The sequence below is a fragment of the Chrysochloris asiatica genome, unplaced genomic scaffold (genome assembly GCF_000296735.1).
Source record: "Chrysochloris asiatica unplaced genomic scaffold, ChrAsi1.0 scaffold00642, whole genome shotgun sequence".
NCBI lineage: Eukaryota > Metazoa > Chordata > Mammalia > Afrosoricida > Chrysochloridae > Chrysochloris > Chrysochloris asiatica.
The window spans coordinates 169,974-196,096 of NW_006409160.1; the positions used below are offsets into that span (position 1 = coordinate 169,974).

The 26,123-nt window shown below is 35.6% G+C and overlaps 1 protein-coding gene across 1 annotated transcript; it reads right to left on the reverse strand.

The window, feature by feature from the left end:
* Positions 1-14,627: 14,627 nt before the first annotated feature.
* LOC102817888 (olfactory receptor 14I1-like) lies at positions 14,628-15,233 on the reverse strand. Its single transcript, XM_006877860.1, has one exon. The coding sequence runs from the start codon at positions 15,231-15,233 to the stop codon at positions 14,628-14,630; it is 606 nt and encodes a 201-aa protein (XP_006877922.1).
* Positions 15,234-26,123: the final 10,890 nt, after the last annotated feature.

The window sequence follows — 26,123 nt, forward strand, 5'->3', positions numbered from 1 at the left end:
GAGAGTACCTCCAGTAGAGAAAATAAGGGGATGAAAGGTAGCAGAGGAGGAGAGATAAGCAGGAGAAAGATCTTGCAGGTCCTGTATGTCTTTATAGGATCACATGGTTGTAGTTTTTGTTCCTTGAGTAAATACCCAGTAGTGGAATTGTTGGATCTCAGAGTAGGTGAATACTTAACTTTATGAGAAACTACCAAACTGTTTGTACTATTTTACATTTCCACTTTCAGTGTAATGAGAATTCCAGTTGTTCCAGATCCCGCCGATATGCGTGAGGAATTTATTTTGGTCATCAGCTCCTCAGAAATCCTATACAGGGTCACTATGAGTCGGAACCTACTGGGCGGCACTTAACAACAACAGGAGGTGTGTGGTGTGGCACTGTAGGATCTCAGCACTGGACTTCCAATCACAAGGTCCACAGTTCAAACCTACCAGCTTCTCCTTAGAAACCCTATACAGGGTCATTATAAATTGAAATCAACTTGATGGCACTTAACAATTTAACAACAAGTAGATATGTGGTGGTATTTCATTGTGGTTACACTGTACATTTCCCTAAAGACTGATTATGTTGAGTACTTTCTACATACTTACTGGCCATTTCTTATTTCTTGTGATGTGTCTGTTCAAATCTTTTGGCCAGTTACAAAATTGAGTTTAAAAAGCTTCCTCTCATCTCCACTGAGTGGTTTCCAACTTATCTGTACGGGGCTGGTAAAAAGAGATGGGGATAAAACTCTTGTGGTTCATTAGTGAGTAATTGCTATCAGGACTGATTGTGAGTATTGCAGACGTAAAGGTATATGTTTTGTAATAAAAGGAGAGTGGTTGATCTTGAAGTCCAGGAGCGGAGGACCCTGGGACCATCAAGGGAGAAAAGCTGAGTGCAGGGCCCCATCCAGAGAAGCAGTGATGCTAGAGATGAAGGCGTGGAGAGATGGAGCGCCTGGGGACTCTGTACTCAGAGAGTGACAGGGGCTGTGTGTTGAAGGTAGGTGGGCAGGCTTGCGGGGTGTTTGAATGATAATACATTCCTGAGTGCTTAGGTGTACATCTTAAAAAACAACAACAACAACAACAACAAAAAACCCAGAGGGAATGGAAGCAAATGCTGTTGAATGATGATGCATGGAGGGAATTGTAGTCATTACTATGAAATGAAAATACTATAGGATGAATGGAAAGCAGATGTTCTCCCATGTAAACTATCACTCAATTCACCATAAAAACTTAAGCACACACACACACAACAACAACAACAACAAAGAGCACAGTCTTCAGCATGGGTTACATCTCAATGTAAAGAAAATAAAAACCGTCATCACTGGACCAATAAACAACATTTTTATCAACAGAGAAAAGAGAAGTCATCAAGGACTTCTTTTCTCTTGGATCAACTATCAAAACTCATGGAAACAGCATTCAAGAAATCAAACGACATATTGCATTAAGCAAATCTGCCACACAAGAGCTTTTTAAAGTGTTGAAGATTAATAATGTCAGCAGGACTGAGGTGCCCCTGACCCAAGCCATGCTATTTTCAATGGCCTAATATGCATGTGAATAAGGAAGACCGCAGAATAACTAAGTCTTTTGAGTTGTGGTGTTGGAGGAGAATATTGAAAGTGCCCTGGGCTGCCAAAGAACTAATAGATCCGTTTTGGAAGAAGTGCAGCGAGAATGCTACATGGAGGACCAAGATGGCCAAACTTTGTCTCTCATACTTTGGACATATTGTCAGGAGAGACCATTTACTGGAGAAGAGTATCATGTTTGGTAAGGTGGAGGGTCACAGAAAAAGAGGAAGACCCCAATGAGATGGATTGGCCAAGTGGCAGCATCGATGGAACCAAAAGTGGCAACTGTAGTGATGTTGGCCCAGGATCAGGAAGTGTTTCATTCTGCTTTGCATAAGGTCTCTATGAGTCGGTACCAACTTGATGACACCTAACAACAACAAAAACAAAAACAAAACGTGTGTAACAACAACAAAAATGTATGTTTGTGTGTATACAGACTTAAAGATTTACTGGTCAGAAAGAATCTGTGACAATGGTCCTTGGTCACTCGTTAGGTATAAAATTGAAACCACCCCTGTGACTCATTTTTCAGTTAAGAAGTAGTTACGTATATATTAGTGACAACAGTAGTGAGGTGTGCTCACCATAGAATGGTCAACCATTTGAGATAAAAAGGGTAGCACTTCCCCAAGGAATAAGTTAGGAAGGGGTAGGAAAGAAGGCGGAACAGAAACAAGAAACACAGTGAGGAAGTGGGATAGCAGTCATTGTAATAGGCCAAAGTGTATGATTTGTTAAATGTAAATCAGATGATATGTCCTGTAAACCTTCATGTAATTCATGAAAAAAAAAAAAAAAAAATCAGAAAATAGTAATACAGTGTTCAATTTCCAAACATGCTTCTGTCTTTTCAGGCTTTGTTTTTCCCTGTTATTCATTGCAAGAATTGTATTTTTATGATCAGAGATGGTGCTTTGTATGATTTCAATTTTTTAATAAACTTATTAAAACTTGCTTTGTGACCTAGCATATCGTCAATCTTGGATAATGATCCAGGTGCATTTGCTATATTTCTAATGTGTATTGTTCTGATGGTTGATTATTCCCTACCTTCATTAGGTCTAATTGGATTGTGGTATTGTATAAATCCTTGATATCCTTACTAATCATCTTTTTAGACACTCTGCAAAGTTGGAATTTTGAAGTCACCAAATATTATTATACTACAGTTGTTACAAGTCAGGCTGCTAATCTCACTATCAGCATTTCAAAAATAATAATGGTTCCATGGCAGAAAGATAAAGCTTTCTGTTCCTGTAAAGATAGACAGACATAGAAATCCACTTTAGGATCTCTATGAGTCCAATTTGACTCTACAATATGTAGCCAACACCATGTCTATTTCTTCTCTTAATTCTTTCAAATTTTGATTCATATATTTTGGAGCACTGATGTTAGATGTATATGTATTAATAATTGTTATATAACTTGATTAATTGACTTTTTAATCATTATATATTATCCTTCATTGTCTTTTATAATAACAATTTGATTTAAATCTAATTTATTTATTATCAATATGGTCACCCTAACTCTTTCTATTTCTACGTGCATGGATTATTCTTTTCCATGCTTTAATTTATAGTCTTTTGATTTCTGGACTACTGCTTCCATGAATGTTTATGGCAAATCAACGAAAATGAAGTCTTAGGTAACTTCAATCTTTTCTCCATTGATAATAATGTTGCCTATTGATCCAGTAGTGAGGATTTTTGTTTTCTTTGCATGGAGGTGCAACCCATACCAATGGATGTGCTCTTTGATCTTCATGAGTAAGTACTTTAAGTCCTTTTCACTTCCAGCAAGCAATCTACATATCACAGATTATGAATGAGTCTTCCTGTAATCCTGATGCCTCGTTTCTCTTCACATAACCCAGCTTCTCGGATCATTTGCTCAGCATACAGTTTGAATAAATATGGTGAAATAATGAAACCCTGTCTCACATCTTTCCTAATTGTAAACCATTCAGTGTTTCTGTATTCTGTCTAAAAAACTGCCTCTTGATCTATATACAGATTCCTCATTATTGTTGTTGTTGTTGTCAGGTGCCATCGAGTCAGAACCGACTCATAGCGACCCCATGCACAGCAGAACGAAACAATGTCCAATACTGGGCCAACCTCACTACCGCTGTCACACTTCACACCATCAGTGATGCCACCCTGCTGATCCATCTCGTTGGGGTCTTCCTCTTTTTCTCTGACCCAGCATGACATCCTTTTCCAGAGACTCTTCCCTCCTGACAACATGTCCAAAATATGAGAGACGAAGCTTAGCCATCCTGGCCTCCAAGGAGCACTCTGGCTGCACTTCTTCCAAAACAGATCTATTGGTTCTTTTGGCAGTCCAGGGCACTTTCAGTACTCTCCTCCAACACCACAGTTCAAAGGCATCAATTCTTCTACAATCTTCCTTATTCACTGTCCAGCTTTCGCATCCATATGAGGCTATTGAAAATACCATGACTTGGGTCAGGCGCACCTTAGTCCTCAAGCTAACATCTTTGCTCTTCAACACTTTAAAAAGTTTTGTGCACCAAATTTGCCTAATGCAATACGTTGTCTGATCTCTTGACTGCTGCTTCCACGAATGTTGATAGTTGATCCAAGAAGAATGAAGTCCTTGACAACTTCAATCTTTTCTCTGTTGATAAGAATGTTGTTTATTGGTCCAGTGGTGAGGATTTTTGTTTTCTTGACATTGAAATGCAATCCATACCGAAGGCTGTGTTCCTTGATCTTCATCAGTAAATGTTTCAAGTCCTCTTCACTTTCAGCAAGCAAGGTTGTATCATTTGCATATCGCAGGTTGTTAATGATGCCACGTTTTTCTTCATAGAACTCAGCTTCTCGTATTAATTGCTCAGGATACAGGTTGAATAAGTATGGTGAAAGAACACAATCCTGTCGCACACCTTTCACAATTTTAAAACATTCAGTGTTCCCATGCTCTGTTTGAACAACTGCTTCTTGGTCCAGGTACAGATTCCTCAGAAGTACAATTAAGTGTTCTGGAATACTCATATTTCTCAATGTTGTCCATAGCTTGTCATGATCCACATAATCCAAAGCCTTTGCGTAGTCAATAAAGCATATGTAAACATCTTTCTGATATTCTCTGCTATCAGCCAAGATCCATTGGACATCAGCAATGATATCTCTTGTTACACAGCCTCTTCTGAATCCAGCTTGAATTCCTCATGAGCACAAGTAAATATTCCAGAAAACTCATGCTTCACAATATTGTCCATAGCTTTTCATGATCCACACAATCGAAAGACTTTACAAAGTCAATAAAACACAGATAACATTTTCTGGTATTCTTTGCTTCAGCCAAGATTCAGCAGACGTAAGCAATGATATCCATCATTCCATGTCCTCTTCTGAATCCAGCTTGAATCTCTGGAAATTATCTGTCCATATAAAGTGGCAGCCATTTCTGTATTACCTTTAGTAAAACTTCACTCACATGAGATAACAAAAATATTTTTCGATGATTTCCTCATTCCATATGAGTCGGTACCGACTCGATGACACCTAACAACAACAACAACAAAAACAAAACATGTGTAACAACAACAAAAATGTATGTGTGTGTGTGTGTGTGTGTGTGTGTATACAGACTTAAAGAATGGACACAATTATATCTCTTCCAATCAGCTGGCCAAATAGATTTTGTCCAAATTTCTTGGCATAGAGTGCATGCCTCCAATGCTGCCTCACTTTGTTGAAAGATTTCAATTATTATTTCATCAATTCCTGATGCCTTATCTTTTCCAATTCCTTCAGTGCACCTTGGATTCTTCCTTCAATATCATTGACTTTTGATCATACGCTACCTTTTGAAATGGTTAAACTTTGACCATTTCATTTTGGTACGGTGACTCTGTATACCTTCCATCTTCTTTTGATGTTTTCAGCATCATTCAATAATTTGCCCAGAGAATCCTTCAATAACGCAGATTGAGGCTTGAATTTTTCTTTCAGTTCCCTCAGCTTGGGAAATGCTCAGTGTGCTCATACCCTTTGGTTTTCTAACTCCAGAGTTTTGCACAATTAGTTGTAATATTTGACTTTATCTTCTCAATCTGACCTTTGAAATTTTCTGTTCAGCTCTTGTACCTCCTTGCTTCTTCCATTTGCTTTAGCATCTCTATGCTGGATAACAAGTTTCAGTGTCTCTTCTGACATCCATTTTGACCTTTTCCTAATTTCTAGTCTTCTTAATGACTTTTTGCTTTCTTCCTCTATGATGTTCTTGATGTAATGCCACAACTCTTCTAGTCTTCAGTCTTTAGTTTCTAATGTTTCTAATCTGTTCTTCAGATGATCTCTAAATTCAGGTGGGATATATTCATGATCATAGTTTGGCTCTCTTGGATTTCCTTTCATTTTCTTTATCTTTAGTCTGAATTTGCATATAATCAATTGATGGTCTGTTCCACAATCTGCCCCAGGCCTTGTTTTTTTCCACACATGTAGTCAATTTGATTTCTGTGTATATCAACTGGCAAGGTTCTTGTGTATTATCTTCTCTTATGCTGTTATGAAAGGTATTAGAAATGAAGAAATCATTGATTTTACATAATTCTACCATTCAATCTCCAGTGTTATTTCTATCACCAAGGCCATATTTTCCAACTACTGATCGTTCCTCTTTGTTTCCAACCTTTGCATTCCAATCGCCAGTGATTATCAATATATCTTAATTGCATTTTAGATTAATTTGAGATTGAAGAAGTTGGTGGAATTCTTCTATTTCATCTTCACTGACTTTAGTTGTTGATGTGCAAATTAGAATAATAGCACTATTCATTATTCTTCCCTGAAGGTGCATGAATATTATCCTATCACAGACAGCATTATACCTCTTGACATCTTGATATGTTCTTTTTGACGATTAATGTGACACCATTTCTCTTCAATTTATCTTTCTTGGCATAGTAAACCATGTGATTGTAAGATTCAAAATCAGCTATACCAGTCTATTTCAACTCACTAATGCCTAGGATATCGATGTTTACATGTTCCATTTCGTTTTTCACAATTTCCAATTTTCCTAGATTAATGGTTCATATACTCCATGTTCAGATTAGTATCAATAATTCAGATTAATAATCCAAGTTCAGGTTATCATCAGTGTTTACAGCTGTTTGTCTTCATTTTTAGTTGTGCCCTATTAGCAAATTAAGGTCCCAAGGGCTTTACTCAATTTGAATCATCATGGTCAACACTACTTTGAAGAGACAGCTCTTCTCCAATCTCATTTTGAGTGTCTTCCAACATGAAGGGCTCATTTCCTGGCCTTCTATCTGACAATGTTTTTCTTCTATTTATAAGGTTTTCAGTGACTAAATATTCAGAAGTAGTTCATCTCTCCTTCTTCTTAGTCTGTATTCATCTGGAAGCTCATCTGAAACCTGTCCACTGTGGGTGACGCTGCTAGTATTTATAAGACTGGTGGCATATCTTCCAGAATCACAGCAACCCACAGGCCACCACAGTATGACAAACTGACAGATAAGTGGTGGATGTTTATGAGAGGCTCATTGAAAAAGCAGGATTTTCTCAAAGAAATGATTGATACGATACTTAATAATGGGCTGAAACTTAAGAAAGATTGTGATTATGTTATAGGACGAGGCAGTGTTTCTTTCTGTTGTACATAGAGTTGCTTTTGAGTCAGAATAAATTTGATGGAACCTAGCAACAATGCCTCATTACTGAGATTCTCATATGTATTCTGTTTAGCTTAATTTTGTTGTCTGTGTGTTCTTTAATTTCCTTGAGTTAGGGTCAATGCCATTGTTTGAACAGCTTCTATTTTGCCTATTATTTGTACTTCTGTATTGCTCATTTATGTTTCTTCTCAATAATCTTTAAAGTGGGCAATCTATTATTGTTTCTTTTTATTTAATGTTATAATATTTTGTGATGCCTTGTTTATTTATCTCTGAAATTCAGAATTATCACGTCCGTAAAGTGGCTATACTCTGTGACCTGCACAGAGAGATTAACCCAAGTAGGGGTGATGGGAGATTAGAAAAAAAGGAAGACACAAGACACAAAATGAAAGTAAGTAAAATTGAGACCAGGTGGGACACAGCACTCTGATGGAGATACTGTGACTCAGACCTAGATTCAACACATTTATTATATACACATATCAAAGGAGGTACTGGGGGCACAGAAAAGAAAAAAAACATCTGGTGTTATAGATATAAGCAGTAAGTTGGAATTTATTAGAAGAATGTAGTTGCTAGGGAAACAGGGCAGCAAGATGTTTTTGCAGACTTGAACTGAAGGTCATACAATGAAAAAACCTTGCAAGGTCCCTGACCACTGAGGCAGCTCTGCAAGTTCCTCAGTGGAGCAAGATTACCTGGGAGCAGCCCAATTTTCTGGACCACAACTGTTTAGTTGCAATCCTTCAGTTAAACTACCCTCAAGTCTGAGACCTTCAGCTCAAATCACTCCCAATACAGAATATTCTCTTTTTCTAAGGATTGCAATTGTGTGTGTGGTTCTTTTCTTCTTCTTTTTCCTTTTCTCTATCTTCCTAACTTCCAGTACAGGACACTCATCCATTTACAACACTGACACTGACCCCGAATTAGGAATGACACAATCCAGTACAAGCTTCTATGAAGACTGTAGGGCTCCAAAGCCTCATGGGAAAAAAGGTATCCGCTGTCAAACCTGGCACAATCTAGCTCCTCAGGGATTACAAGCTTCAGACCTTATCTCTGTATTTGGTTGGGTGTGTGCTTTTTAGTCAGTTCTGACTCATAACAATCCTATGTAGAGTTTTTTAGGCTGTAAAACTTTAAGGGAGTAGAAATCCTCATGTTTATCCCATGGAATGGCTAGTAGTTTTGAACTGCTGACCTTGAGGTTATCAGCCAGACTCATAACCATTACTCTAGCAGAGAACCTTGGTAGGTTGACTCTTGGTGAATGAAATTCACCTAGTTCATCAGAACATTCCTTCTGCAAAATATGCGGCACAAAGCTTTTCTGTAACAATCCTCATTACTCTTCACTTGGGTACAATTGCACAATTAAGTAGCCATACAGCAATCAGACACCATGTTAATACGTATCGGGTTTATTAGGGAAGTTAACAGGTTATAATAGAGGCTCATAAATGAACAGTAATTCAAGTCAGCAGCTGAAAAATGCCTATAGGATAAACCACTCCATCATAAACCTCAGCCTGAAGACACTCAGCTTCAGTGAGTCAGCAAACCTGTCTCCTATTCTACAAGTATGCTTCCTGAACAAAGTAATTTATGTTTATTTACTTCATAGGCTTGGAAGTCAACTGCTCTGTCTCATTGTGTGGTTCTTCTGCCAATGTTCTCATGCTACAGCTTTCTGTTCCTAGGTCTGGGAAGTTCAATTCACAGGCATCTTGGGGCCCAAGGATACACTTTACTTACAGCTGACTCTTCTTCTTTGATGGTAGTGAGACACCACCCACCCTTTGTGAGATGGCTCATTTTAAATCCATATTACTTTTCCAAGTTTTTACAATTACAATGAACTCTACTAACATCCAAAAGATGAATCCTTTCATTCTATTAGTACCTTTTTTCACTTTCTCTTATTCAGACCAGTTAGAGAAAAAAAAAAAAAAAAATCGTATTGATAGACTAAGCCTAGTAGAGACATATTAAACAATCCACTACACCACACCTTAGTAAGAAATGAGTTTGATTTAAGCAGCCGCTTAAGTAGAAATACTAGGTGGTACATAGTATATAAGTGGGTTGATGGTGTTCTGCTGTGACATTATAGGAAAAGAATTGCACCACAGGTCAATTTGGAAAGCAAGTTTAGAAATTCAAACCCACCACCTGCTCTTCTGAAACCCTATACTTAGATTTGAGACACATTCAATAGCACTTAACAAAGCAACAAATAGTTTTATTTAATGGACCCTAAGAAGCAAAGTAAATTTTATAGTAAGACAGGTGGTTCAACCTCACCAGCTACTCCTTGGAAACCCTATACAAGTTCGCTATGGTTCAGAACTGACTCGACAGCACATAATAACAACAATAACAAGAAACTGATGCATCACTGAATGGACTTGCTCATCAATGCCAAGAAACTTGAAAGATAGCTACCAGGCCACCTGATTGGAAAAGATCCGTATTTGTGCCTTCCAATGAGAGGTGTCCTAACGGAATACAGAAATCATCAGGAAATATCAATAATATCACATACAAGTATGATTTTGCAGAAGATACTTGAAAAATGGCTGCAACAGTACATTGACAGGGAATGGCTAGAGGTTCAAGACAGATGTAGATTAGGATGTTAAATGTGAGATATCATTGCTGATATCAAATGGATTGTGGCTAAAAGCAGAGAATACCAGAAAGATGTTTACCTGTGTTTTATTGACTACGCAAAGGCTTTCTACTGTGTGGGTCATGACAAGCTATGGACAATATTGTGGAGAATGAGTATCTGGAACACTTAATTGTGCACCTGAGGAACCTGCAGATAAATAAAAAGGGAGTTGTTTGAACAAAACAAGGAGACACTTAATGGTATAAATCAGGAAGGATGTATGTTAGGGTTGTATTCTTTCACTATACTTATTCAATATGTATGATGAGCAAATAATTTGAAAAGCTGGATTATACGAAGAAAAACATGGCATTAGTGTTGTAGGAAGACTCGTTAACAACTTGTGATATGCAGAGTATATAACCTTGCTTGTTCAAAGTGGAGAGGAATTAAAATATTTACTGATGAATATCAAAGAACAACACCTTCATTTTTTGAGTGGCACCTCAATATAAAGAAACAAAAATCCTCACCACGGGAGCAATAAACAACATCGTGATAAATGGAGGAGAAAAGAATGAAGTTGTCAAAGACTTCCTTTTGCTTGGATCCAGCAATACTCAGGCAACAGGAGCCAAAAATCAAATGATGTATTGAATTAGATGAATCTGCTGTGCAACACCTTTTTAAAGTATTCAAAAGCACAGATATCAGTTTGAGGTATAAGGTGTTCCTGACCCAAACAAAATACACAAGTTTTTGTTGTTTTTAAGTGACCACAAGTTGGATCCTGCTCTGAGACCCCTTACAGGATTTGCAAGGGGTACCTGGTAACTCGATGGCACCTAACAACAACAAACTTTTAGAAGTCCAGTTTTTATCATACAGCACCAGTTATATAATTGATAAAATTTCCTCATGTATCAGATCCATTAAAATTCACATTCTTAACAAAGTTGGTTTTTAAAAATAAGGATGCTCCAATAATACAGATGTTATTTATTTTGTCTGTATATGGATTAGTATCTTTATAATCGTTATTCACGGTATTAGCTTTGAAGTTAAAATTATGGTCTTTTTGACAAACACATTTTATATATTGGAAAGTACATGTTTATCTGTCCAAGATTTTTTAAAAAATGTTTCTCTTATTAAGCATTATCTTTTGTGTAGGGAAAGATACATCAAGTATACCAAGTTGTATGGAAGAATTGAAATCGTTAAAGGGGATTTCAAACAGGAGGTGAGGAATTTTAAAAAAAATAAACTACTGTCATCAGTTGATTAAAGTTTCCACTAACTATTTCCTTGGCTTACTTGAAACAGAGTATTATAATATTTATAACTTTGAAATTGTTACCATATAGGAATATTACTTTCTACATATTACCTCTCTTTGTAACATCAATGATTTACTCTAAGAGTTTCTTTCTACTGATTTAAAATTGTAAAGTTCTCTATGTCACTTCTGTTTTATGTAGTTAATCTATCTCAGGATGGGAATACACTTACTTTAGTCTCATTGATTCAAGAAAGAAAACCATGACTTATCACATGAATGTAGTCCTGCAAGTGATGGACAAGAAGGAGGAGAAAACTATTTAATACAAAGTTGACACTAATGCATGTTGTTGTTGTTGTTGTTGTTAAGTGCCGTCGAGTCGTTTCCGACCCATAGCGACCTTGTACAGGGTTTCCGAGGCTGTAAATCTTTACGGGAGGAGAACGCCTGATCTTTCTCCCGCGGAACAGCTGGTAGTTTCGAACTGCTGGCCCTAAGGTTCGCAGCCCGATTCGTAACCACTACGCTACCAGAGCTCCATTGCATGTAAGTGAGAGTAAAAGCCCAATGTCACTTATGATAAATCATCACACAATTTCATCAATATCTATGTGCTTTGTTTCACCTTCTGCATAATTATCATTACTTTACAATTAAAATATTATTTTTAGAAAAGTTATATTTTAAATTCTGTTATAGAATTCATCATTAGCAACTGAGATTCTCTGGATCAGATGACTTAAATCAAATCATATTTTATCCATTTGTTCATCTGCTCAAGATTAATTTATTTATTAAACTTGAAATAGAACTGTTTTCATGTCAAATATCTGTTTATAACTTTCAACTCATTTCAGTTCAACATAAATTCATTTGTCTCATCTAAAATATCATCAAAAGAATTGTAAGGGAAAAAAAAGATGAACCCAGGGATGAAACAATGGAAAGATACTCATAAACTGATCTTAAGGAATTTTGGAAGGTACATGAAATTATGTATCTGATTAGTGGGAGGTCTTAGGTAAATATGAAAACACAAAAACATGTGGTGGTGGTGGTGATTATGTGGAGTCATTTTTGACTCATTGCAACCTTGTATAGGGTTTCTGAGGCTATAAATCTTTATGAGAGCAGAAATCCTCATTTTTTCTGCAGAATTGCCGGTAGTATTGAATTGCTGACCATGAGATTAGCAGCCCGACTGTAACCACTATAGCACCAGAGTTCCTTGGAAGAAGATATAGATACCTTCATAGGAGATATAGATGCTTTCATAATCTTAAAAAGAAAAAATGGAATCTATACAACTTAGAAATGTCACATAATGATGCATTGATTGAGATTTTACTATGAAATCTCCCTTAGCCTCATCTTGCTAACACTGAGATCTCCTAATATGCTATTATGCACAGATAAAAAATATATATCTGGGATACTTCTCTACTGAAGCAGAAACCAAGCATTTTGTCAATGGGATAAAGAGCAGCTTTATGTAATTTGAAAATTGTTAGCAAAGAGTTCTATAGTGTGACATTGAGAGGATTCTCAAACTCATATCATATACTGTCCCACATCTATACATTACTAAAGAAAAGCTCTTTAAGCAATAGTTTCTAAGAACATAATTTCTAATCAGCTTCCAAAGGCATCCAGAATTGAGACCATACATCTTAGCAGTGTTCAACATTAGAAGAAAAAAGAATTTAAATGAGAAACAGAAAAGATAAATATTTTTAAATGACACCAATATTTGAGAACAATTAAGGAAATTTTGGAACACTTAAAATCCTCCAGTTTGCATTGGAGTTTGGTGCTGTAGGATAAGTACTGGACCACAAGGTAAATTTGAGCTACAAGGTCAGTGGTTCAAATGCACCATTTCCTCCTTATAAACTATATACAGGGTCACCTTTAATTGGAACTGACTTGAATGCACTTAACAACAATAAGGCATAGTATGCATAAAGATAAAAATGGTTTATATTCCTATTTTCTGTGAGAAATTAAATGCAAATCACAAACCAACAGGAACTATTGCTGTTGCTATTAATTTCTATTAAGTCATTTCTAATTCATAACAACCATGTCTGGTGGGTTTGGTTTGATCTTATTAGCAGCCCAGTCCTTATCATAAAGCACCCTACCAGGACTCCAAAGAGAACTCTAGTACTATGTAAAGTTATAAATACGTTATAGACATAATTTCAAACATAAAAAGATCATTAAGCATGCATGGAACTATCTTGATGAGCATTTCCTATAAAATAGAACTAGAAAGCAAACAGATATAGAAAGAACTATATCATAACTAATTATTAGAGAAAAATAAAATTGAAGACAAAAATTAGGAAAAAATAATTATACAGAGGAAATACCAACATTTCATGATTTAAATAGCTCACTTCATGCAGGGACATTAATTAAAAATACTGAGAAATAACAATGTTGAATTTCTGCAACACAGTTACTAATTAAAATGAAATAGAATCTGAAAGGTGTTAGATGTTTTCAGGAATTCTGCTTGTGGTTGTGGAGGTTATATGCCTTGGAGTTGGTTCCAACCCATAGAGACCCTGTACAGGGTTTCTGAAGCTGTAAATATTTACAGGAGCAGATAGTCTCATCTTTCTCTTGAGGAACAGCTGGTAGTTTTAAACTGTTGACCTTGAAGTTAGCAGCCGGATTCATAACCACATCACTACCAGAAGCCTAGTGACTTGAAATCAATGGCTTTAGATAGTCAAGTATCTGGAATAGAGTAACACTAAAGAGAAAATCTATATATAAATGCTAGTTTAAATATAAATCAAGAGTACACTAAGGCAAATGCACAAATGCCAAGATTCAGAAAAGTAATTCCTAATCTTTATAAGTTTATTATTTGAATGTAGAATTGAGTATGATAGCTTTTCCTCTAGTGATAGCTATGTATATAACTCAATGTTAAAAGAAACTGGATAGAATCCTCAATTATTAAAATATTAAAAATTTAGCTATAAAAATTAAGCAAAGGTGGAATATTCGCCAAGTTTGGATATTTGTAAGAAATATTATTTTTGTTTTACATGAGATCCATGATATACATGCACAATTGAATGCTAAATTGAATAATACATAGAAAGTATTTACGAGCCTATTTTGTGTGTGTTTTTTTTAACAGAAAAACAAAAAAACAAAACCAACTAAGACACAGAAGTGTACAGCTAATGCTCACGTTTGTGATCAACAAAAATTAAAATACACAAATAAATATTAGATATTTCACAGGTAGATATTTAATTATAAAAACTTAAGGTGGTTGACTTTTGCGTGTCATCTAGTCAGTTCTGACCCACAGTGAACATTTACGGGATTTCCAAGGTTGCAAATCTTTACAGGGACAGAAAGTCTCTTATTTCCCATAATACATGCAGCAAATACAAAGTAAATTTATTTCAAATTGTCTTGCTTTTAAATATTCTAATCAAGTAAACTCCTGCTTGGGAACTCAAAATATCTTTTGTACATTCTCCCTAGAGCACTGTTAATTTCCCTGTTCTTCAGACTATAGATGAGGGGGTTTATAAACGGTGGCAGCATGGTATAGCACATAGCCGTCAACAGATTTTTAATAGAAGTTTTATCTGCAATAGGACCTAGGACAGCAATTAATCCAGAAATTACAAACAAAAGAAGAATAGCCAACTGTGGGGTACAAGTAGATAAGGCTTTGCTACGGGCTTCTGCAGAACGAATTTGAAGCACACTTGAAAATATTTTAATATATGATATAACCATGAAAGCAAAACACACTAAGTCAATGCCAGCACTTATAAGTAGGAGCACAGATTCAGAAAACTGAATTTCTGTAGATGATATACTCAAAATTTGTGGTACATCACAGAAATATTGATGGATCACATTGGACTTTGTGAAGGGAAGCCTGAACATGGTGAAGGTATGGATGGCAGAATAGAGTAATCCACTGGCCCACGAACCCCCTGCTGCCTGTGCACAAGCATATGGGGTGACAGTGAGTCCATAGTGCAGGGGATAATGTATGGCAATGTAACGGTCATAAGACATCACCACAAGAAAAGAAAGTTCTGTAGATGCAAATAAAATATACAGAAAAATCTGAGCAGCACATTCTTTGAGTGAGATTGATTGTCTACCTGCAAAGGAATTCACAATAGATTTGGGAACACTAACTGAAATATAGCAGAAATCTATGAAGGATAAATTGCCTATAAAGAAATACATAGGAAAGTGAAGATGGGGATCTGTCACAATTACTAAAATAGTCAGAAGATTTCCAGCCAGGGCTCCCAGATAAATCATTAAGAACAGCAGACCTTGTAGGACTTGGAGTTCCCGGGAGTTTGAAATATCCATGAGGAGGAATTCTGTGATGATAGTGAAGTTGCCCAGGCTGGCTAATGTGCTGCAATCTCCCTAGAATCATAGGATAAAGTGATACAATGAGACTAGAATTCAGATATACACAATACCTACAAATAAAGAGCAGCTATCATAGCCTCTGGAGTCCTGGTGTGGCGTTGTGAGTTAATGCACCAGACTGCAAAACTGTTTGAACTGCAAGGTCGGTGGTTCAAGCTCACCAGTCACTTTTCAGAAACCTGTATAGGGTCACTATGGGTAAGATCCGACTCAGCGGCACGTAACAATAACAACACTTATAGCCTCTAACCAAGAGGTCAGGATAGATGTAAACAATGTGTATATTTTTTCATTGGATTTTTTACCCAAATGCATTTATATTTAACTTCAACACCATACCAGTTTCCTTTAATATGAATAGTATCAGATGATTTAAGCCATGAAAAAAAACTTAAAATTAAATGAAAAGCCAACAACATTTTGAGTATTGAGTCACATTTACAGTATTTTAGTAAAGTAAATGTACATTCTGTCTAGACACAGTCTATATTTATTTTCTTACTTCCTTCAATATCAAATGATTATGTTACAATGCTCTGTGAGAATTATGATTGTTATGAGTTTTAAGTTGAGTTTGACCACTCCACAGCTATTATTGATTCTCTTCATGTGTCATGGATTTAGGATAGCATCTGAAGTCCTCCTTCTGGGGACAGCAGGCCTGGAAATTGTTTCAATGAAAAAGCTATTTTATGGTTCTCAATTTCTCCTAAGAATTGTTTTAAACTACGGGTAACCTCTTAGGCTATGGTTCATTACTCTTTCATTTCAGTTACACTGGACTACATATGCATGTTCAGTTGCTTTCTTCACTTGATGCATCATCTATAAAATGTTTGTTCGGACTCAGAATTTTATCAGTATCATTTTCCTACTAGTAGTGTGTATCCTGAGTTCCTTTACTACCACTCTACATTATCTCCTCACCTGCACATAGAACATAAGGGGGGGGAAAACCTTACTTGAGAATACTCCTTTACAAAGCATCTTCCTTCTGTCAGGCATGCATTCCAATATTGAATGAATAACTAATATTCTGAATAGATTCCATCCCTACAGATTTCTGTAGCTTTGGCTGAAGAATTCCCATTCACTAATAACTAATCTACCATCAATTTATTTATTCATGCATGTCTTGAACAATTTCAAATTCTGAAATAATAATTGAGCTTTCATTACTAAAATCAACTATTTTTGGACTCTCTAATTTCAATATTATTTAATTTTCATCTGTGGAACACCTGGAGCTGACATTCTATAACTTTAAACATATTAAAACTTTTACGTTTAAGATATTTTATTTAAATATAGTCCATTTCTTATTACAGAATACTTTAGAATTTTTCTTCCATGTTATATTATTTATAATTATGGCAGTATTAATATTGATTTGCTTACACTTATTTTATTAATATGGCATTTCAGTGCTTTTACGAAATTGCTGTTTTTGTTATTAAGTATTAGCGAGTTGGTTCTGAATCACAGTGAACCCAGAATAGGGTTTCCAAGGAGAGGACGGAGGGTTTGAATCGTCAACTTTGTAATTAGCAATCCAATGTTAATACTATAACACCATATCAGTACTCCTTTTGCAAAATGTTGAAAGCTAACCAATGTTATATAACAAAACTTTAGATGTTTTCAGGCTTCTTTTATTGTTCTTTTTTCTCCCTCTTTTTTTTTTTTGCTGAAGGAAAATTCTTTAAGCAGATAATGTATTAACTACCAAAACCAGTATGCAATTACATGAGTACAATATTACTCCTGATGCTTGTCCTTGTTTTCTGGTGCAAAACAGATTTATAACTTTTAAAGTTTGCTCTGTTAGAACATATTGATCCATAAAGTCTTGTTCTTCATCCTCCACCATTACTAACTGCATCTTTCTCCTTATCTGTGCTAATTCTTAAGATACCCAATGCTGCAATTACTCATAGCAAAATTTTATACTAGACCTTTCAACATTTCTCTTAGTAGTTTAAGGACAATTTAGATTAAATTCTTCTGCTACTAAAATGTCAATAAGATTCCCATTTGCCTGGATAATTCTTAGTTACCTTTTAAAATATCACTACAGAAATAATTTATGCATGAGATCCATATTAGTTCAATAGCAAGTTAACTTTTGTATCATTATATTTTCAATCTTTTTTACCCAGTCTATGTTTTAGCCACAGAACTTAAGATACAATTAAAAAACCTAATAAAAATAAATAAACACTAGAATGAAAAACAATCAATTTTATTAGTATAAACATATCATCTGGGACAGCTGTGATGTATACTAATATTCTTGACAAATATCTTCTTTTTCAGTTAACTATTCATTAGTAATTTAAAAGAATCATTTGAATTAAAACATGCAATTATACCTGAGAAATGATGTAGCACTCTTTCATTCAAAATAAATGAATATTTATTTTGCACAACTTAGAGAGACTTGAAAACTCCGTGAGCCTATCTTTCCAATAAATAAAATTGTAGTCATTTCTCAGGAAGATCCAGAACTTAGATTTTTAGTCATATCAACACTTCTGCATTCTTAATAAACAGTTTTGTTTTTGTTTTGTTTTGTTTTTCCTGAGGAAGGATATATATTGGTCCTACTTCTGATAAACCCTTGGGAATTGGTGATTTACACTTCCACAGAGGAAAACTCTTCCTAACTTCTGATTTCAGAAGCATTCTTTGACTATTCTCTTGAGATTAGTTACATCTGTAATAATGAGTTTTAGCAATGAAATTACAAAGTTTTCTGTTGTTAAACTTAACAAAAATAAAGTATTTAGAGTGTTTCTTTGGCCATTGAGATGCATAGATTCTCAATTAAATGTATGACTATGAATAGAATTTTTTATATTACAGTGAATTTGCAGGGACTGATAAAAACCATTTTCTTAAGATATGGGAGAAAAGTTATACCACAAGAGAAAATCATATACAGTTTAAAATTAACTACCAGAGTTTTAGAAATAGCAACTAACTAGCAAGTAAAGAAAATGAAAGTAAATAGTTATCACATTATGATTGTTTTTTTAAGGCAAACAAGTAAAAACAAAAGAGATAGCAATGTGAATGTGATTTTCATTCCCAACGAGGCTTGCGTTGGATCCTCACCATGATGCTGTTGTTGTTGTTAAGTGCCATCACATCAGTTCCATCTCATTGTGACCCTGCATAGAGTTTTCAAGAAGTTGTTGATGAGTTTGAATCAATATCCTTGTCATTCAAACAGACCTTGTTGTTGAGTGATTATTCAACAGCATCATACTAAGATATGTAACCAATAATGTAAGATGACCCTCAGAATGTTAAGAACCTCACTCATAAAAAGAAATTAGGAAAGAAGCCAATTTGAAAATTATTTGAATTAACTCATTAATAGCTTTCACCTGGAGAGAAAAAGCCTGAATGAGAGACTAAGAATCTATGAGAAAAGTCTACAAATAAAAGCTTAAGAGTTGAGATTCTTTCCTACTCCCTCAAAAATAGGAATGTTGTTGTTCTTGTTAAGTGCTGTCAAATCTGTTCTGATTAATTGAAACCTTGTATAGGGTTTCCTAGTAATGACTAGGAGTGATATAACCTAGGAAAATACTCAGGGTATCCTCAGCATTTGTTGAGTAGATATAAAAACCACCATTGTTTTGTCAGATTGTCCTACTATGGTGGCATCTGTGTTTCTGTGATGCTAGAAACCATGCCACTGGAATTTTAAATACCAGTAGATTCATCCATGGTGAATAAATTTAATTTGGTCCTTCCAGAGTAAAACAAAGGTCCTTCCAGAGTAAAACAAAGGTCCTTCCAGAGTAGCATAGAGTTGTGAACCTTAAGGTCAGCAGTTCAAAACTACCAGCTCTTCTGTGGGAGAAAGATGAGGCTTTCTGCTCCCATAAAAATTTACAGCCTTGGAAACCCTGTACAGGATTGCTATGAGTCAGAACCAACTCCACTGCACGTAACAACAACAGCAAAATTTTTTTTAAAAGCAAATAGGAAAAAGGAGATAAGGAAAAAATATGAATGGTTAGACACTGAAATCTAATTAATAGCAGTATAATATTGTATAATAAATGAGACCATTATGTTGGAAGGTGCTCAAAGTTCTGGAAAGGATTGCCTCCTAAATGTAGAGTTCATCTTAACAACATAGGTAGAGCAAAACTTTAAGGACCTTTTTGCTGATAGAGTACAACTCAAAATGGGAAGAAACATGCAGTCATCTATTAATAATCAAAGCATGGAATGTACAAAGTATGTAGCTTGGAAAACTGTGAATTATTAAAAATTAAAAGGAATTTCCTTGTGTGTTACTCTGGGTTAATGTCCTGGAATGCAAAGTTGCAAGGTCAGTGGTACAAGCTCACCATCTGCTCCTAGGAAACCCTATACAGGTTCAAAACATGTCATTACTGACTTGACAACACTTAACAACAACAACAGCAACTAATACAATAATGATTTGAAATGTACTGGTACCAGAAATTTTGAATCAGAAAATTGTAAGGTTAATTACGCCAAGAAAGAAAAATTGAAGAGGGATGATGTACATTTATTGTCAAAAAGCATTTCAATATCAATCTTCAAGTACACCTCTGTCAGTGATATGGTAAAATCCGTTAATCTACACAAATGATGAGATATCACAACCATTATTCATATTTATGCACCAACCTCTAAAGCCATTGAAGAATTCTACCAAATACTTCAATCTGAAATTGATCAAGAATGCAATCAAGATGCATTGACAATAATTGATGACTGAAATGAAAAAGTTTAAAACAAAGAGGATCAATAGTTGGAAAATATGGCATAGGTGATATAAATTATGCTGGAGTTCAAATGATAGAAATTTGCAAGACCAATGACTTCATTGCGAATACCTTTTGGCAACAGAATAAATGTTGGGTATACACATGAATATCAACTTACAGTATTGAAGGGCTTTATTTGAAAAATATTGAATGATGCAGAAAGTATTGACAGAGCTGGAAGAAATACACACAGTCACTGTACCAAAAAGGAATTGTTGATATTCATTCTTTTCAAGAGGTAGGTAGCATATGATAATGAACTGATGGAACCCAAGGAAGAAATTTGAGTTGCATTCAAGGCATTGGTGAGAACCAAGGCTACAGAAATGGACAGAATACACATTGAAATCTTTCAACATGCAGTGTTGGAGGTGCTCTGTCATCTGTGCCAAGAGATGTGGAATAGCTCTACCTTGGCCAAGAAATTGGAAGAGATTCATATATTGCTTATCCTTCCCCACCCTCCAAATAAGTGATGAAACAGAATGCAGATATTTTTTAGCAATATCATTAATATTGCATACAACAAAAAAATTTGAAGATAATTATAAACAGATGTGTCTGAAATTCAAACCTGATTCAGAAGAGATCGTTGAAAGAGGGATCTCATTGCTTATGTCAAATGGATATTGGCTGAAACCAGAGAATACAAGAAAGATGATTGTTTGTGCTTTATTGACTATGCAAAGATTTTCGACTGTGTGAATCATGACAGGCTATGAGTAAAATTGCAAAGAATTGTTTTTCCAGAATACTTAATTGTGTTCATGAGGAGATTGTACATAGACAAAGAGGCAGTCATTAAACCAGATCAAGAGGACACTGAATTGTATGAAATCAGGAAAAGTGTGTGGCAGAGCGTTGGGTTTTTTCACCATACTTATTAAATCTGTATGAAATACTGGTGTAGCACTGTAAGATATATGGTCAAATGCAAAGTCAATTTAAGATACAATGTTATCAGTTCAAACCCTCTAGCCACTCCTCAGAAACCCTATAAATCAAAACCACTTGAAGCACTTAACAACAACAACAACAACATTCAATCGCTGCTGAGCAAATAATCAGAGAAGGTGGATTACATGAAGAATATCAAGCTGCCAGGATTGGAGGAAATCTCATCATATGTGTATGGTGCAACTTAGCTTGCTGGAAGTAAAGAGGCCTTGAAGTGTTTACTAATGAATATCAAAGACTACACCCTTCAGTATGGATTGCACCTTAAATGAGTATCCTCAAAACTATATCGATAATTGTTGCTGCTAAGTGCCGTTGATTTTAACTCATAGCAACTCTGTTCAGGATTTTCAAGGAGAAACTGGGTTTGAACAACTGACCTTGTGGTTTGCAGTCCAGTGTTTATTCTACATTGCCACACCAGGACATCATGATAAATGAAAAAAATAAAAAATTGAAATTGTCAAAGACTTCATTTTGCTTAGATCTAAAATTAGCACTCATGGAACCAATAGACAAGAAATCATAAGATGTATGACATTAAGCAAACATGCTGTAAAATATCTCTTTAAAAGTTAAATAGCAAAGATAACAGTTTTAGGACTAACGTGTGCCTAATTCAAGCCATAGTATTGTCAGTTGTATCTTATATGCGTGAAATTTGGAGAATGAATAAAGAAGATCAGAGAAAAATTGAGGCAGTTGAATTATGGTGTTTAATAGAAGACTATCAAGAACACCATGGACTTCTAGAAGAGCAAACAAACCTGTTTTGAATGAATTGCTGCCAGAATAGAAGCAAGGATGGCAAGACATCTACTCTCATGCTTGAGATGTGTTATCAGGAGGGACCAGTTAGTTGAAAAGGTCACCATGAATTTTAAAATGGAGGGTCAGTGAAAAAGAAGACCTCCGATAAAACAAATTAGCACAGAGGGAGAAGCAAACACAACAATTGTAAGGATGGTGCAGGACCATGCAATGTTTCGTTCTGGTTTTCATAGGATAGCTACAAATCAGAATTGACACAGTGACTCCTAACAAAATAAAAGCATATATGTGGACTTCACTAGATAGAACAGATTAGAATCAAATCAACTATATATGATGAGAAAAGGGAGAAGCTAAATATAATCAGCCAAAACAAGTCCAGGGATCAACTGTGGAACAGCCAATCCATTGCATACATGAAAAATCAGGTTGAAGCTAAAGAAAATTAAAACAACTACACAAGAGTCAAACTAACCTTGAATATGCTCCACATGAATTAAAAACCGTCTCAAGGACAGATTTCAGGCATTATACCCTAATGACTTATGGTCAGAAGAATTGTGGGAAGAAATAAAAAACATTACTCATGAATAAAGCAAAAAGTTATTAAAATGGCAGAAAGAAATAAAAGACCAAATGGATTTTATAAGAGACTTAGATACTTGCCCTTGAATGTAGAGGAGCTAAATTACTTGAAAAGGCATGAAGTAAAGGAGCCGAACAGAAAATTTCAAATGGCAGCACAAGAAGACAAAGTACATTATTATAATGAAATGTGCAAACACTTAAGAGTCATAAAACTAAAAGGGAAGAATACACAAAGAATTTCACAATCTGAAGAAACTGAAGTAAAAATTCAAGTCTTTCCTTGCAATGCTAAAATAATCTATAAGTAAATTATTGAATGCTATAAGGAGCTCTGGTAATGTAGTAGTTACGAATCAGGCTGCAAACCTTAAGGTCAGCGATTCGAAACTACCAGCTGCTCTGCAAGAGAAAGATGAGGTTTTTCTACTCCCGTAAAGATTTACAACTTTGGAAACCCTGTACAGAGTTGCTATGGGTCAGAACCGACTCTATGGCACTTAACATAAGAAGCACTAAAAGAGGAAAGAAGGAATGCACAGACTCACTGTACAAAGGGAATTGCTTGATGTTCAACTATTTACAGAGGTAGCATATAATCAAGAACTGATGCTATTGAAGGATGAAGGCCAAGCTACACAGAAGTTATTGACAATAAACCAGACTTCAGACTGACAATGCAAATTGAAATATTTCACCAAAGTGATGCAGCACTGTAGGAGCTTCCGAATCTGTGTCAATAAGTTCGGAAGACAGCTACCTGCACAACTGATTGGGAGACATCCATATTTGTGATCATTACAAAGAAGGGTCTCTTACAAAATGCAGAAATCATCAAGAGAAATTCTCAAAATTTTATGATTTTCACAGATATATTGATGGATCACATTGGACTCTGTAAAGGAAAGTTTGAATATGCGACTTGTGTGGATGGAAGAATAGATCAGCCCACTGTTCAGATCCCCCTGCTGCTTGTGCACACATACTAGGAATGGCAGTGAGCCCATAATGTAGTGAGTGAGAGAGACAAGAGATCATTCACAGTACATCACCACAAAGAAGGTCAGCTTGTGATTTCAAAGAGGAAAATCAGGAAGATATGAGGATCCCATGCTGGGAGAGAAATCAACTTCCTATCTGTTAGGGAATTCATGATAAATTTGAAAATAGTTAACTGAGATATAGTGATCATATACAAGCATTAAATTGTGATATAGAAGTATGTTGGAAAGTGAAAAAGTGAATCTATTTTAATAATAGCATTGGAATATTTCCAGGCAAGGGTCCAGATAAATCACAATGAACAGTAGACTCTGAATGACTTGGAGTCCCAAATACTTTGAAATGAGCATAAAGATGAATTCTGTGATGATGATGAAATTGTTCATGTCTGCTAATATGTTTTTCTGGGGTTATAAGACAAAGAAAATTATGCTATAAGAAGCCTAGAAGAAAGAGAACCAAAACTTTATATGTACAACAGATAAATAGGTATCTTTGTCCCAAGAAACGTAAAAAAACAAAATGGTGTATGGCATGGCTGTTTTTGTATGCTGTTGGGTCAGTTCTGACTCATCATGAACTTGTATAGGGATTCTGAAAACTGACTTGGGATTTGACCTACAACAATGAGGTTAGCAGTCCAGTGATTATAATAAGGAAGAAAATCACCATTATTTTTATGCCAAAAATATTTTGATTATTCCCAGGCCCCAAAGAATGACATATCAATTATATCAACTAGCACATGTGCCTAGGGAAGCCCTGTTAATACCACTATTATTCAAATTTACGTACCAACCATTAAAGACAGTGAGGATGAAATAGAAGAATTCTACCAACTTCTTCAATCTGAAATCGATCAAACATGCAATCAAGATGTATTGATCATTACTGGTTATTGAAATGCAAAGGTTGGCAGCAAAGATGAAGGACCACTAGTTGGAAAATATGGCCTTGGTGATAGAAATGATGCTGGAGAATGAATGATAGAATTCTGCAAAACCAATGATTTGTTAATTTCAAATACCTTCTTTAGACAGCATAACAGTCAACTATACACATGGACCTCACCAGATGGAACACATAGAAATCAAATTGACTACATCTGTGGAAACAGACGATGGAAAAGCTCCACATCATCAGTGAAAACAAGGCCAGGAGCAGACTGTGGAACAGACCATCAAATACTCATATGCAAATTCAAACTGAAGCTGAAGAAAATGAAAACAAGTCCATGATAGTCAAAATATGACCTTGAATTTATCCCACCTGAATTTAGAGATCATATGAAGAAAAGATTGATACATTAAACACTAAAGGACAAAGGCCAGATGATTGTGGGAGGACATCAAGAACATTATACAAAAAGACAGAGAAAAGTCATTGAGAAGACAAGAAAGAAGGAAAAGGTCAAAATGGATGTCAGAAGAGACACTGAAACTGGCTCTCTAATGCAGAGATGCTAAAGCAAATGGAAGAAATGAGGAGGTCCAAGAGCTGAACAGAAAATTTCAAAGATCAGCTTGAGAAGATAAAGCCAAATATCACAACAAAATGTGCAAAGATCTGGAATCAGAAAACCAAAAAGGAAGAACATGCTCAACATTTGTCAAGCTGGGGGAACTGAAGGAAAAATTCAAGCCTCGACTTTCATTATTGAAAGATTCACTGAGCAAATTATTGAATGATGCAGAATGCATCAAGAGAAAATGGAAGGACTACACAGAGTCACTGTACCAAAATGAAATGGTTAATGTTCAACCGTTTCAAGAGTTAGCATATGATCAAGAGCCAATGATACTGAAGAAGGAAATCCAAGGTGCATTGAAGGAACTGGCAAAGAACAAGGCACCAGGAATTGATGGAATAAAAATTGAAATCTTTCAAGAAAGTGAGGCGGCACAGGAGGCACTCACTCATCTTTGCCAAGAAATTTGGAAGACAACTATCTGGCCAACTGATTGGAAGAGATCCATATTTGTGCCCATTCCAAAGAGAGGTGACCCAACGAAATGCGGAAATTATTGGACAAGATCTTTGATATCTCAAGCGAATAAAGTTTTGCTAAAGGTAATACAGAAATAGCTACACTCATACATTGATAGAGAACTTCCTGAGGTTCAAGCCAGATTCAGAAGAGGACATGGAATGAGGGATATCATTGCTGATGTCCAATGGATTTTGGCTAAAAGCACAGAATATCAGAAAGATGTTTACCTGTGCTTTATTGACTACACAAAAGCTTTTGATTGTGTGGATCATGACAAGCTATGGACAACATTGCAAAGTATGAGTATTCCAGAACACTTAATTGTGCTAATGAGGAATCTCTACCTGGACCAAGAGGTAGTTGTTCGAACAGAACATGGGAACACTGAATGTA

What these genes read in the sequence shown, in the direction of transcription:
- LOC102817888 (XM_006877860.1), bottom strand. Translation starts at nt 15,233, where the DNA reads ATGTCTTATGACCGTTACATTGCCATACATTATCCCCTGCACTATGGA.